Consider the following 14,903-nt stretch of genomic DNA (forward strand, 5'->3'; position numbering starts at 1 on the left):
TATATCACCCTTTGTTCTGTCTGGGGGTTGATGCGCATGGTGTTTTTATCTTTCGATTTTTAGAGCAAAGATCAGTCTTCAATATGCAGATAAGTGCAGTCTTCGAAATTCGGTATTTACATTATATTTTGTGAAAAATTAAACATCCGCAGACAGGACCCGATTAATCACATCCACCACCACCACCACCATCCCACCCACCAGAATCACAGCCGCCGCCCCCAGTATCGCAACCACCTCCAAATCCACCGTCATCACCGCCACTAAACATGTTGCCAAAGTTGTAAGGACCGTAGTGTGGGATTCCAGTGATAATGGCAAGTATAGCTGCGTTGATGGCGTCAGAATGGTAGTTGGAGCCACTGTCGGAGTATTTTGTGGGTGACACTGTCCTCGTCCTTATCTTCGCCTTCTCTTTCTTCCTTCGATTGTCGAGTTCAGAATTGCTTCGCTTAGAGTTATTCTTCTCTTCGCTCTCTCGTTGTCGTTGTTGTGTTCGTTCGGTACTATGCTTTTGAACTTGGACTTGGTGAATATATTTCTGCGACGAACTCTTCTCTCGGTGTTGACTTGTTGCATTTGCGAAGTTTGCTCGTCGCTCTCAAGAGTTTTGGTTAAGTCCGAATCGCTTTTACTTTGCTTCTCGACTTGACTTCCGGCAGCCAACATGTCATTTTCTCCATCGGGGTTGATGCTCGGTCTCTTAGTGTTGCAAGTGAGCTTTGCCTTGAGGCGACTGAAAAGCGTTGAAGCGCGGCTTTGGGACGATCTCGATTCTTCGTTGCGCATCATTGCAGCAGTATCAACTCGTTTACGTGTTTCGCGACTCAGTGGGATTTGTGAAGTCGGGCATGGGAAAATTCCGATGACGAAGAGAAAGCTTTCACTTTTAAATAACATGTCAGTCCGTGTTATTAATATCCTGATTTCGGGGAGACCGTGATATCTCCGGTGGATTTCGCGCCCTCAAGGTAGATGCGGTTGGTCATTGCGTCGACATGTAAGAAAGCAAAATCTGAGCCATACATGTCAATATTTGTCACTGCCATTGAGTGACGGCATTCTCCAACGTTGAAACTGGGCTTTTATGAATGGAAAGTGGCTTCTCACGTGGACGTTACTAAGTAGCACATGACCTCGAAGTTCGGATTCATACTGTGTGTGAACCGACCAGCGGCATGCGAAAATCCACCCAATGGTTTTCAAACTCTATCTGTACTGAGCCGCATCAATACTTCTGATGGGCATGAGATTATTTTTTCGCTGCAAATCAAGATGGATAAAGACGATCATCATCATTCTTGGGAAAAGGCTATATACGTCACTGATCGCCGGGTGAGGGCGATTGTCTTGAGATCTGTATGTACAAGAAACAAAGTGCTGACAGGACAGTCTGCAATATGAAAGGAAGGAGGCAAGGCCGTGTTCCCACTTCTTTCCCAGGAAGGAAGGGCCGGGTTTGGTTTTGCTGATGGGAAGGGGCGTATGATGTTGAACAGCACCACCAACTGTTAGCCAGAGCAAACACCCGACTTGGTGGGCTCGCAGCCACCGGCACAGCCGTTGTACATCTGACACTTGACCTTTGCGTCCGTGCAGACGTTCTTGAGGGTGGCGGTGTCGCCGTAGTTCGAGTTGATACCTGCCAACTCGCCACCGTTGTACGCGGTGGTTCCCCTGCTAGTTGTTAGACTTTTTATGATCTTTCCAAGGGATAATGGGGAGTTTCACTCGATATAAACGTTTCTTTTACACTGACTGCTGCACTTTTCATTCAAAGATATATCGTGAGTTCGTGTTGTGGTGTTGATCGGATCCATGGTGTTGACTTACGTTTCCGCAAGAGCGGTACAACTTGCCATATGTGTTGGCGTAGAAGTTGATGATCTACCATATATTTTAGCGCCAAAAGAAAGGTCATAAGAGTCCCCAAGAACTTACGTTCACAGTTCCACAGCCGTTGTGTTGGACAATCTTGTCGGATGCCTTGTAGGCGCCACCACCGATGATCCAGGTTTCTTCACCTGCCTTATCATTTTTCTGCATTGGGTGTTAGAGGTCGCTTCATTCTTATCAAATAAATAAAGCTTGCGAGTGGTACTTACGATAGTGATGGCGTCTTCGCAGACGTCCTCGAACCAGACGAACTCGAGAGTGCAGGGTCCGTCACAGTGCACACCTTCAGCCTGGTTCTTCCCAATGATGACGTTCTTCAACTTTGCACCTTTGCGGAGCAGAAATACGGCATCGGCGTCACCTGAAGACATCTGTGAGACACGCTATTTGTGGCTGTACGGGGACTTTCTCACCTCCTTCGGCCTGTTCGTTGCAGGCACCCGAGCCACGGTCATACTTAGCCCAGCCACCATCAAATGTGGCACCAGCTGCCACCTCGATGACTTTGCTGTTGGTCTTGGTGCTAGTAGGAGTGGGAAGACCACCCTCGTAGCCGAGACAAGCCAGAGTGGACGGCAAAGCCGCCAGCAGAGCCACGACACCTGCCTTTGAGAAGTACATGATTGCTCTTGTATGTCTTTGAAGTTTGATGCAGAAGGCAGGTCGAATTGAAAGCAAAGTCCGTGGTGATGAGTTACGACCCAACAGAAGCGAATCTTATGGAGCCGTTATATAGATGAGCGCAGCAGACTTGATCGCTAAACAGTTTCCGACCATGAAACCAAGCTGATGTTTCGTGCGTCGATCATTGGTGGACTAAACTTGAAGGAACGCAGCTGTGAGAAACTCGTGAGAAATGGTTTGCAGTTTTCCGGATCCTACGCTGGTGAACAATAATCAAAATGATGGACAGGCGGCCCAATGAGATGAATTTTTTTACTCAATGAACTGCCGTGATTTGGTAGGTAAGCTGGTTGGAAAGATAAAGATGCCAAAGAGATGGCCATGAAAGAGGCAGGCGTTGGGCAACGATCCTACTCTGAGGCCTAGTCACCGCCAACTGAACTTGTTTTGTTTTCTGTCCCTGCATTGGAAGTAAGATGCCAAGATCTAATCGGAAATCAACCATTGCAGTTGGAACGAGGTCACATTATCTGATTGATAGTGCCAAGAACGACCATGTGGACGGAGAAATTCTCCAACAATGGGCGCCCCGGTCCGGGTCCCGGCCCCGCAGGTTTCCCCCAGTAATATTTCCCAGGAGTTGTCCGTCCCGCCACCGAAACTGGGGCCGTATCGCGGACTGCCACCACAAGCTGCCGGGGTGCTGTCAACCCCGCCATTCAAGCAATTTTAAGCACATTCAAGCACCAGTCGATCATGAGATAGTCGGAAATAAGCAGGGATGTATTCGCGTGGACTGCCTTAATTGTCGAGTGGCGCCCGAATACATGCATCCACTGCACCCAGCATGATGCAGTATCATCTGCAAGGGCTGAGTCGTGGCTCTCGTTCCCATACCTACGTACAGGACCGGGTTCCCAAATTCCGCAGTACGTCTCGCGCAGATTTCCAGCGGTTAACGCGATAGCGTTGGTTAGAACTTCTGCGTTTGAACTTCGTCGTGGCAGATCGCCGTCCCATCTTTGTGGTGATCGACGTGCCTGCTAAAATTGAAGTTCTCTTTGCTTCTTACAAAGTTCAGAACACTACACACATACGGGAGAGCGATAATTATACCATTTCGTACAAAGATTGGAGTAACGACAGTCGCAGAAAGCCAGTAGCCTTTGGGTTTTGAGGGCATCCTTCACTCATGGTCAAGTAATCTATGCATGGCCCAACGTTGATTAACAAGTTGAATTCCAGATTCTGAAAGCCAAGACGATGTACTGCAGCTCATCTTGGGGGCCATTTGAAGGTGATTGGTCGTCTCACGGTTCACATAGAATACATCATCCATCGAACAGCGATATGTTACGCAGGTATGGTGTTTGAGTCAATTTAAAAGCACAACCCGACTAAGTGGGAGCCTACAAGCATACCATGAATTCGCCGGATAGCCTTTTGGCATTCATAGTCAGTCTGAGAAAACGCTGCGCCAGAGATAGGCCACGAAGTATGCAACGCAGTTTTACTATAAAAGAACCTCGCAACTCATATACAACGTGAATCAACATGTACAATGGTTATGTGCTCAGAAAGTCAAGAGCACGCCCGCAGATTAGCTCGAAACTTTCGATCCTCTTGAGGTACGGTTTCAATTCATCCATGAATCAGGTCCAACGCCTACCACACAAGATGGCCAAGAACGACGAGGAGGTAAGAGTTGCATTAATTCCAAGACAACGTCGAATTCCTCACGTCTCACTTCTGACAGTGAAGCACACCCAGCTTTCACATGTTGGCTGCTAGTCTCAAGGGAAACCTGTTGCGCCTACAAGCTGGCTCCTTAGGGAACTCCGTAATACAATATTCCAACGAATAATTTGAAATTTAATTTGCATGAATTCAAAGAAAATTTCGGTAAAATCCAGTGATATTGCTAGCTACCGGTATGTCTTGGTGGTGCCAAAGCCCCCTCTCGCCTAATTGACCTTAGGCTTCTCGTTCGCCACCTTGTACAGCCTCTCAATCTCTGTCCTTGCTCCACCCCACCTCTTCCTCTTGCCGTCAAAAACACGGTAGATGTGAGGGCTGTAGACGCCGCCCATGAGAACGCTGCAGAATCGGGGCTCCTGGAACCAGAACTTCCACCCCTTCCAGCCCCAACCCAGGTACTCATTCACGCCTGTGCCGGCCGTCTGGTTAGCCCAGTCCGCCCACTGGTACGGGTTGACCGTCTGCGGCAGGACGCTGCCCTCTTGAGCCGGTTCTACGATCCAGGCGTGGTGCTTATCGACCGCCTGCTCCATCTCCTCCTGAGGGGGCAGGGCCGACCTGCCCTTCCACACCTGCGTCACCGCCATCGAAGATAGGTCATTTATCTGGAACTGGCCCATAGTGAGCGCCACAGCACCCTGGAAGGCCAGAGAATGTGGGTGGCTCAGCGAAAAGACGCCTTGATACAGCCTCGGCAGCGGCTTGCCCCTCGAACCTCTGGCGGCGGCCCAATCTGGCGTGGTCTCGCGCGTCGGGTCATACTTGGGGTCCAGAAGACTAAAGTCGGACATGTAGCCAGTGCAGTAGATGATCGTGTCTACCTTGATGACTTTGCCGTCGGTGAGCTCGACCTTGTTGGGCCCAACGACCCCGCTGACGCCTTCAACGGACAGGACGGCGCCGCTCTCTAGGGAATCGATAAGATTGTCCGTGATGAGGGGTAGGTACTTTTTGAGGGAGGGCGCGGGGGACAGCTTCCATTCGGGCCGGATGTTGAAAGCCTCGTCCTGGAGTCTCTTGCCGAAGTTATTGAAAAGCTTCTCGACTAGACTGGGAAAGAAGCGCTCGAAGACGCGCTGCCAGGTGACGTAACGGACGTTGATGGTATGATCGACGGGTTCGCCCTCTTTTACGCGGGGCAACTCCACGATGTCAGACTAGACTAATTGGGGTGTGGACCGAGGGGCAACTTACAACTAGGCATCATGTCTATGTGATAGATAGATGCTGTTGGCGTGTCCGGCGAGAGATGCCGCTGTGTCTGCCCCGCTGTTGCCCAGGCCGATGATCAAGACATCCCTACCCTTGAATCCCTCGGGGCTCAAAGAGACTTCAGTACGGGCAACTCCAAGCTTGGAAATGGGTCGTCGGCATCACAAACTTACCTTTTGAACGACTTAGCGTGAAGCTGTTCGCCGTGGAATAGTTCAATTCCCTTAATGTCAGGATATTTTGGCGTATGATTCTGACCCGTCGCCATGATTACTCTGTCAAACATCTCGTGGGGGGCCCCATCTATCTCAATCACCCATTTGTTGGCGCTTTCATCATGGTACACACAAGTGATGCTTGTGCTGAGGCGCATCGAAGGGCGCAGGTTGAAGTGCTCTACGTAGCTGGCAAGGTACCTCTGCATATCGCCGGCGGAGCAAAGGCTTGGAACTTCTACCGTCACTGAGTCTAGGCCACGGATAATTATGGAAAGACTTTTGTCTTCTCACCTGCTGGGAAGGGAAAGTCTGTGAAGCATCCCTGGTGCAAATCGTCAGCATGATCATTTGGTCACGTGGGCAGGTAGCAGACTCGCCCTTTCTTTTGATATGTTTACGACGGTTGCTTTCGCGCGTAATCAATATCATTTCGGTCAAAGAAAGAGCAGTTTATGTTACTTGGGAGCGCAGAGACCCGGTCTTCTGGCGTATACGTCCAGAGCCCCCCCGGATAAGGGATGCGGTCAAACCCCGTCGCCTCGAACCCCTCTTCTAGGCAGTTCTTGAGGGCGACGATACCAAGCGCCCCTGTGTTTGTCAGCATGCTCCAGGGACTAAGGGCATCCTGTGCCCTTCAACAAAAAACTCACCTAGGCCGACTATCGCAACCTTGTTACCTTCGGTCATGGTGATACAGTCCCAGAAGTCTTCACTGTAACAGTTGTCAATGTAACAAAACGAGAAGGGAAGGAGTCAGAGACCGACGACGAGTTTTATCTACGTAAGGTAGCAACGGGTTGACGAAACGCGGGCATCAAAAGAACGGGATGCTCGTCTAACCCAAGCTTCGGGATCGCCGTTGCATTATCTTACTGTGTCACACAGGGAAGGCCACTAAAGCAGACTAACACAGGGATCGTCAAAATCAGGGAGTCCGTAAGCGGCAATCCTACTGATAGGATGCAAATCCATAAGTTTCGATTGATGTGGGCCTTCTGTTGATGAGCCGTTAGTGGCCACGTCAGAATCCTTTCTGAATTGGCTGGGCAGTAATGAGCTTCGAGATTAAAGTAAATAGCCGCTATCCACGTAGATTGGTACATTTTATAGCCTACCTAGAAAGGACCGGTGACAATACAGGTAGAATTTCCTTTTGTAGCTGACGCGCTGAGACGCTGGGATGACTAGGAAAGGCTGCGTGGATTATCAGGCGCGCGGATTGGCCAGGTTCGTCATGTTGTCACATGTGTCAGCTCATGTGACATCTAACAACCCATGGATGATCGACCGAATGTCGTGTTCCCAGAGTATTAGCCCACTTAAGCATCAAATAAGTGAGTTGCATACCCCATAGAAAGCATTTCGGCCTTCGTCGTCCGCCTCCTGGACGTTTCCGGTGCTGATCACATATCAACAGGAGCAGAAGTCTGACGACGATGTCATGACCTCAATCTTCTGAAAACTTGTGCGTGCTCCTATCAGCGTTGACAATGGGACATGAACCGGAATAATGACGGAAAATCATTAGTAAGGGCATTTGTTTTTCCACTTACTTCCCCAGGCGCTTACTCTGGCAACCATTCTCTATTTAAAATTCAATCACGCCTTGAAGGCTACCAAACAACGCAACGACGGACTAGCTGAGACTTTGGCGGCAGAGTTGTTGATGTAGCACCGTCTTGACGTGTTCCATCTGGCTGTCATGCATCTAACCCTAGCTGAGAGCACTACCAACTTCGTCGCGCATGCCCAAGGGTCTGCCAATCTCGACAACGAGATTCGTCAGCAGCCCTTTCTCACGGATAACATTGGATCATCAGTTACCGCCAGGATGAGAGATGAGAGCTCGCTTTGATCGAAGTGCGCCGTGACAAGGTTGCTCGCCGACGCGAGGTTGACGAATATCTGTGAACACCCCCAACCTAGAAACGAACTCTCGCCTTGACAACGCGACTTGGCATATTAAGCCATAATGAACGTCTGCATCAATTCCAATTCCGAGATATAGAACGACCAGATCGAGGCCATGATCGACCGTCCTGGCGTCATGAGATTGAGTGACAACGATGGCGAAGACAGCATCGTGAACATTGAACCCCGAGTGCAACCATCGAGGACGTCGAAGACGACACCAGAACGGCAAGCATGATAATTACGCCATAGCTAATCCTGGTCTTATACTTGCGCCCACGCCCAAGCAAACATACAGCTAGGAAGTCCCTGAGAGTATGCGTGCCTGCTTCCAGCTAGGGCGTGCCAGAGAGTGTTGCCAACTCGCAAGTCTCTGACGCCAATATGGGCCGATCGAAGTACATTTCACTATGTAGCCATGGCGGACTTCTACCACACCATTGGCATTAGTTCCTCTCAGTGGCTGGAGCCGTAAGGTAGTTCAGTGTTTGAATCTTTCTGCTAACACCCCAGCCTTTTCCTGACGGGCTCTACTCTACTTCCAATACTCTTTCACTTTACTCCTTTTGCAACTCTTTTCTCTTCGGCATTCTTTATTCAATGCTTGACACTCATCGTCCGGCACATTTCTCATATCCGCCTCCACTATTTGCGGTACAAGGCCAAAACAGACACAGTTTAGGGGAGAATAAGAATGGCATATGGTCATAAGCATGAAATACACGGGCGCAGGCGGTTCCTTACTTTCGGATTTGGACAGACAGGAGGACGTTTCGAGGGGTTTCTCATTTCAGTGTGCCAAGTTGAGATCATGGCTAGGGCAGTGGCATTTGTTAGGCCAGCCATAATTGCATGGAACTATCACAGCATTTCAGCTCTACAACAACAAATTCAGCATCTTTCTCAGAATGCTGATTCTCCACTCCTTCATCGGCGTCTGTCCTCGAAGCGTTCTTCGTCTTCGCGGCAGCATCCTTAGCCACCATGTTTTGCGATAAAGCCGTCAGACCCTTAGTGGCTTCTTTGCCAAACGCGTCGCGGAGCAGCTTCAGCATCCATATGTTGCGGACTCGATTTCGAAGCCTGGGCGGAAATGTTTCCCGTATGCGCACGTATTCGGCCATGACCTGGCCCTGCTCTTCTTCGGTGATTCGTCACACTCCGACAGGGTTTGCTGGCATGGCTGAGGTTATTTCCCACATCTGCGACAAGGTGATGCCTTTTCCAGTAACTTCGTCGTCGTCCTCCTCCTCCTCCTCCTGCCTCGGTTTCTCGGTCGAGTTGACTGTGCGTGTTCTGTTGGCCCCATCATTTGTCTGCTGGAAGGCATACTGGGAGAGATCTGTGGTGGTTGTGGTGGTGTTGTGGCCAGCGTTGGATAACTCAGCGACAATGCAAGTGCATTTGTCCTCATTTGGTTCTAAGGACTCCTTCGAATCGCTTGGTTGAGTGTTAAGCTTCTTGTTGGATTTGGCAGCAGCGGGGGGTTTGGCAAGACGAGGCTTCTTGCCTTTGATGGGCTTGACATCGTCGGCAACGCGGCGGCGCTTTTTGCCTGCGTTTCCCATGGCAGCGATGTTGTTGCTAGAAACTTGGCTGGGATCCTATCTCTGGTTAGCTGATCTTTTTTTCTTGTTTTTCTTTTTTTCTTGTTTTTCTTTTTTTCTTCTTTTTCTTCTTTTTCTTCTTTTTCTTTTCTTTTTTGAAGTCCGTCTTTGTTCTTACCTGCTTTGTGTATCGCTAGACTAACAGGAAGATCGGCTCCGCGATCTTAGTAACACGGCTCTGTCTGGTGGAATGTCTTGGATAGGCTGCTCAGTTGCGACGTCCACGTTTTATCTAGAAAGAAAGATTGCGAGAGGTCGAGGAAGAAGAGGAGGTTTTTTATAGTCGATACGAGTGAGGTGAAATCCAGAACGTGGAGATCGCCTCGACGCGCGCGGCAGGTGCGCACCACGACCAGTTGGAAAGGCAGGATCTCCAAATCATTCTGAAGAAGAAGCAGCACCCTTTAGCAGGTACCAGTCATCTCAAATCGTTATTCAGCTCTTCTCCTCAATCCCTTCTTTAATCTAGGAGATCAAGGCTTTGGGTGTTTTGGAGGGCAGCCGTGAATCTCAGCCTCCTCAACGATCCTTTCCTTCATTTCTCATTAGTTGCTTGTTAGAAGCGAATGTAGAATGATTACTGCAAACTGGAAGAGATGATAGCATTTAGTTATTGACATGCATTGCGGCTCCCTACCAGACTTGTGTTACGTAGGCCAAGACTGGGCACTCACAACAAGCCCACGCCTGGCGTTTGGAGAATTTTTTGACAAGAAGTGTAATTTATCAGACAAGACCATTCAACATCACCCACCTTGAATGGTCTGTTGCATGTGACTGGATCTGGAAGTGAAGTCGCACTGTCAACGCTCCATATGCACACTCAATTCACCAAGGGCCAGATGCGTTTGCCAAAGTCAATGCTTCAAAGCCAACTTCAACGTCGGAAGCCATGGCATAAGATTTTCTCATGCTTATAATCGCTATGAGTTTTCTTTTCACATTGGATGGCATCATGGCGCACTTCCATTCTCCGAGCTGCCATGCCACCAATGATGCGATCTGCATCTCAGGGTGAACGATTTTGGAGACCAAGACTTATGTGGTCTTTTATGATCGGAGTTGAGAGAAGGGACCCTGGCTCTGTCTTGGCAGTGACAGCTGACGTTGAAGTTTCCATGCTATTGGTAAGCCCATGTGCGATTCAGTCTCGGACAACTTGAAACAGGGGCCTGAAGTTTACTACCGCGCCAACAGCGGCCAGAACCTCATGTCACGCTGGCTTCCCGTTTCCCAACCTGTCAGACTCGGTTTAAACGGCATTGTCGTAAGGGAGTTTGGGCCACTCAGTGTCACCAACCGCGACTGCCCGCTGGTCGTTAATACAGCTGTCTAAGCCAGTTTCGGTCATGCCCGCGTGATTGCATTCGATGACTACAGATAGCTATGCCGACTTCAGCCACAGAGGCTGCCATCAAATCTATTTGGAACAGATGACCGTGCCTCATATAGTGGGGGCCGCGTCACATACAACACCACAGTGCTCTCAGGAATAGCAGCCGTCTGCCTTACACTGATTAAAAGACCGTATGGCTGCGGCAAGTGGGCTAGTATTGAAACGCAAGGGCGGTTATGCCCGAAAACAAAGATTGTGATCTCTTCTGTGCTGCTGAGGTTTGCAAGTTCGAAGCCATTTGCACACTATGCATTTGACACTTGCTCCTCTAACGCCACCATTGATTCTCTCGTGAGAACTTGTCGAACTTCCTATGTGATGTTCTCGTGAGACACAGTCCCGAGGCGATAGCAGCGACAAATGGCTGTTGACGAGGATCACGGTTCGATCATATCAGCCGAGGGTCATCCTCAATACCCGCCTCCAGTGTCCGTGGAGAAACGGAAATCAGACCCCTCTTGGGATGATGTACCACAGACCGCAAGAACCTCGGGGTTCTCGTGGTTCAGACTAAGTGCAAATGGACCTCCAGGGCCCGTCGACGAGCTGAGCCTTTACATGGGCGCTGCATTCAGCAGCATACCCGACGACGACGAATCACAACGATCGCCGTATTTTTCGACATGGGCGAGCGATGCCTCTAGCGTGACTGGGGGAGAGAAGAGAAACTCGGCGTCACAAAAGTTCGTAGTGGACTGGAACAAGCCGTACGATCCGGAGAATCCGATGAACTGGGCTATGGCGTCGAGGTGGATTCAGATTGTGCTTGTGAGTATCTTGACGCTACAAGCGTGAGTATTGCAACCGACTATCTTCTTTGGAATATCTTATCCTGACCACATCCCAGAGCGATCGCGTCGTCGATGCCCGCCCCTGCCGTCCGAGAGATTTTGAAGGACTTCAATGCGCCTGATGGTGTGCTATCCTCGCTCGTTGTATCAATTTTCAATTTGGGCTTCGTATTCGGTCCCGTGTAAGTGTATTCCACAAGCGCACGAACTGCCCTGGTTCCGCGGCATCTGCTGACGACGCATAGACTAGCAGCGCCCATGTCGGAGCTCTACGGACGATATCCAGCGTACAGCATCTCGAACGTGCTCTTTCTCGCCTGCAATGCCGCTTGTGCCGTCTCGCCAAATCTCGGGGTTCTGCTGGTATTCCGCTTCTTGAGCGGATGTGCCGGTGCAGCCCCGCTGTCCATCGGGGGTGGCACGATCGCGGACGTCGCTCCTCCAGCGCTGAGGGGCAGAGCGGTGTCGGTATACTCCCTCGCGCCGCTCCTCGGACCAGTCCTGGGGCCTGCGGCGGGCGGCTTCTTGGCAGAGTATGCTGGCTGGAGATGGATCTTTTGGGCGCTGTGCATCATGGTAGGTTGGCACGAGCTGTTTGTACAACAGGCAAAAGACAACGTCACTGACGAAGGCTTCGTGTCACAGGCCGGCGCTCTTGGACTGGCGATGCTTCTGATTCTTAGGGAAACTTCTGCAAAAGCTCTGCTCGAGAAACGAGCGCAAAAGACGAGAAAGCGTACGGGAAATCCCAGATACACTTCGGTTCTAGATGACGGCGTCTCGCCCCAAGAGGCCTTCTCTCGGGCCATCAAACGACCGCTGAGACTGTTGATACTTCATCCCATTGTATTTACTTTGTCTGCATACTTTGCAGTCATCTACGGATATTTGGTATGGCAGCCGCCTTACTCGTGTCGAATTGAGCTGACAATCCTTTGCAAGTACCTATTTTTCACGACGGTAGCAATGGTCTTCACTGAGAAGTACGGCTTCTCCGCAGGCTCTTCCGGCCTCACCTTCATAGGTGTCGGTATCGGTACAGTGACCGGCACCCTTATTGTCTCTTTCTGGGGGGACAAAGTAGCTACATCGCTATCTCAGAAGCATGGCGCCCGGACACCGGAGTTTCGCCTTCCTTTGATGGCGTATTCTGTGCCGGTGATACCAGGAGGGCTTCTGATGTACGGTTGGACGGCCGAAAAGGGGGTGTTTTGGCTGGTGCCGATGATTGGAACTTTTATTGTTGGGGTCGGGATCTTGTTTGTGTTTGGCCCGCTGGCCTCGTATCTTGTCGATGCATTCACTATGCACGCTGCGTCAGCCCTCGCCGCTTCGACAATTTTTAGGAGCATTTTTGGGGCATTTCTTCCTCTCGCAGGACCTCCGTTATACGATGCTTTGGGTTTGGGGTGGGGGAATACGATTCTTGCTGCTTTTGCTTTGCTTATAGCGCCGATACCCTGGGTGATTATGAAAAAGGGGGAGCTGATCAGGGGCAAATATGCCCACCGTGTTTACTAGACCATGTTTGCTCAGCGTTTTCGACTGTACGTCATAGAAAAATCAATAGATTCCATCATGAAGAGCGGGATTCAAAGGAAATGGCGTGATTGTGACAGCTGAATCGACAGATCTTCTTTCCCATCTGAATGGAAGTGTCTGCCATGCAGTAGACAGGGCGCCAGATACTGTAGAACATCTTTGGCAACACGGGCAAACACCTGGTCACGAAAGCCAGGATCTTGTATCTACCTTGGACGACCGTAAGTAAATTTGAGTAGCTCATAATTCCTCTCCAGCTGTCATGTTCAGTAGAGAGTCTGTTTATACAGAAGTCCCAGGTCCTTGGCTGTCTTGTCAAGATTCACGAGGTGCTACGCACTGCGTGAAGATGAATACATGAGCTCTTTGTACAACTGCAAGTGTAAATAAGATGTTGCTGAGTCTAATATCCCTCTAACTTCAACGTCGACTTCAAATCGCGGGGATTACGGTCGGAACAACAGAACCAGCATCTCCAGAGATCACAGAGCCCATCGGCGTTGCCTCCGCCCACTGCCCCCTCCTTAACATTGGATTTTGTCATTTCCTAATCGACAGGTCATCTTTGGACACATTTGTCCTCGCCAGCCTTCACCAGTTGACAAGGCCTGCCAACGGCCAGGGGCTTTTCGTCTCATGGGCGAAGCACAACAACACCAACACGAAGAAGGCGAGGAGATCGTAGAGGATCCGGCTGCCTCCCCATCAAGCCCTTGGAGCAGCTGCCGAGCACACTCTCATCCTACCCCTCAAAGTTTTGTTGAGAATCTGTCGCAGACCAATAAGTTCTTCCTCCAGTAGCGCTGCTCTACAGGATTCATCCGCATCCTCTCGTCATGCTGGTTGCCGTCGTGGGAAACCATCGCGAGTCGCACCCCACGAAAACACGACCTCGCCAGCCTCTTTTCCTCGCACCCGAGGAGACGCATATCGTAAAACAAGTCCTCAGGGGGTGGGAAAGTCCACATCGAACGACACCTAGCTGAAACTGTGCGACCTCCCCGAGAATATTCAAGTCCAGCTGACCAAAACACAAACAAGCGTCGTGACAAATCAGAGAGCTGCATCTCGACAGTGCCGGTGTAATGCCCAGTCCCAACTGGACCTTCATGGCATATTTGTACTTACGGGCTAGCTCTCTCGATAGACTAGCGGGCCACACTGGATTATATCGGGAATAGTCGCCCCGGCAGTTCCCTTGGCCTCGCCTGCAAGCTGTTAGAAAACCAAGGTTGAGTATAGTCCGGCATACTCGAGATAGCGGCAGACGGCAGGCAGGCAAAGCAAAAAGGCATACAGGCTTATCTGCGATAATACGAAGCGGCAGCGGCTCCCCAGCCCCGAGCAGACGCAGACGCGTCTCCGCACACCATACGTAGAAAAGCACATAGCTTCTGAGACATCCATCCACACCGCTTGGCCGCAGGTCTGAGTCACATGGCAAGTCACAACCCCCCCCCCTCCCTCCTCCCTCCTCGAGCTTGCTACGCAGACGGGCGTATCGTCCGTGACCGCCTAGCCGCTGCCAAGAGGAAGTTCCGTCTGGATCCCAGGGCTTTGGATTGTGGCTTGATCTGGGTATTGGGCAGCTAGCGCCGTGATTGGGCGGCGTCGAACGATTTCTTGCGTGAAACAAAAAACAGGCTTTACAAAGGAGACAACCCTCACGACGACGACCTTCGGGACCGAGTGGCTGATGAGCGCCACATCCCGTGCCCGACTCCCATCGTCAGCCACGAATGGATACCAGCATGCCAATATATCGGTTGGATATGAGGTCAACATGACGGGAACAAATGCTCCTAGAGTTGGGAGCATGACCGGCCCTTGCCTCAGCATGGCATGGCCTCGAGTGGGCCCGGAGGCTCGCGCCGTGCGGTGGTCAAGAGTTCCTCCGTCCTTCATCAGCAGACCAGATAGGCCCCATCAAGGCTGGCCAAAAAAGGGC

General features: G+C 50.7%; 4 protein-coding genes across 4 annotated transcripts; 1 reads left to right on the forward strand and 3 right to left on the reverse strand.

Annotated features, from left to right (window-relative positions):
* Positions 1 to 1,511: 1,511 nt before the first annotated feature.
* plyF-5 (putative pectate lyase F) lies at positions 1,512 to 2,517 on the reverse strand (the record flags this gene model as incomplete). Its single annotated transcript, XM_032028610.1, has 6 exons — positions 1,512 to 1,677; positions 1,732 to 1,766; positions 1,834 to 1,887; positions 1,942 to 2,040; positions 2,106 to 2,257; positions 2,310 to 2,517. 6 exons carry the CDS (start codon positions 2,515 to 2,517, stop codon positions 1,512 to 1,514), a joined length of 714 nt encoding a protein of 237 aa, XP_031891937.1.
* A 1,967-nt stretch (positions 2,518 to 4,484) lies between these two features.
* Positions 4,485 to 6,395, reverse strand: aurF-4 (Monooxygenase aurF; the record flags this gene model as incomplete). Its single annotated transcript, XM_066152042.1, has 7 exons — positions 4,485 to 5,323; positions 5,376 to 5,420; positions 5,473 to 5,487; positions 5,582 to 5,598; positions 5,664 to 5,958; positions 6,168 to 6,296; positions 6,359 to 6,395. 7 exons carry the CDS (start codon positions 6,393 to 6,395, stop codon positions 4,485 to 4,487), a joined length of 1,377 nt encoding a protein of 458 aa, XP_066008728.1.
* A 2,378-nt stretch (positions 6,396 to 8,773) lies between these two features.
* CGGC5_v008627 (uncharacterized protein) lies at positions 8,774 to 9,187 on the reverse strand (the record flags this gene model as incomplete). The annotated part of the gene is made up of 1 exon (XM_032028613.1): positions 8,774 to 9,187. One exon carries the CDS (start codon positions 9,185 to 9,187, stop codon positions 8,774 to 8,776), a length of 414 nt encoding a protein of 137 aa, XP_031891928.1.
* Positions 9,188 to 11,180: 1,993 nt separating this feature from the next.
* Positions 11,181 to 12,593, forward strand: CGGC5_v008628 (Efflux pump rdc3; the record flags this gene model as incomplete). Its single annotated transcript, XM_066152043.1, has 6 exons — positions 11,181 to 11,413; positions 11,470 to 11,595; positions 11,659 to 11,989; positions 12,059 to 12,304; positions 12,356 to 12,493; positions 12,582 to 12,593. 6 exons carry the CDS (start codon positions 11,181 to 11,183, stop codon positions 12,591 to 12,593), a joined length of 1,086 nt encoding a protein of 361 aa, XP_066008729.1.
* Between the last annotated feature and the right edge of the window lie 2,310 nt (positions 12,594 to 14,903).

Source organism: Colletotrichum fructicola, assembly GCF_000319635.2.
Source record: "Colletotrichum fructicola Nara gc5 chromosome Unknown KSG_Nara_v1_contig04, whole genome shotgun sequence".
Taxonomy (NCBI): domain Eukaryota; kingdom Fungi; phylum Ascomycota; class Sordariomycetes; order Glomerellales; family Glomerellaceae; genus Colletotrichum; species Colletotrichum fructicola.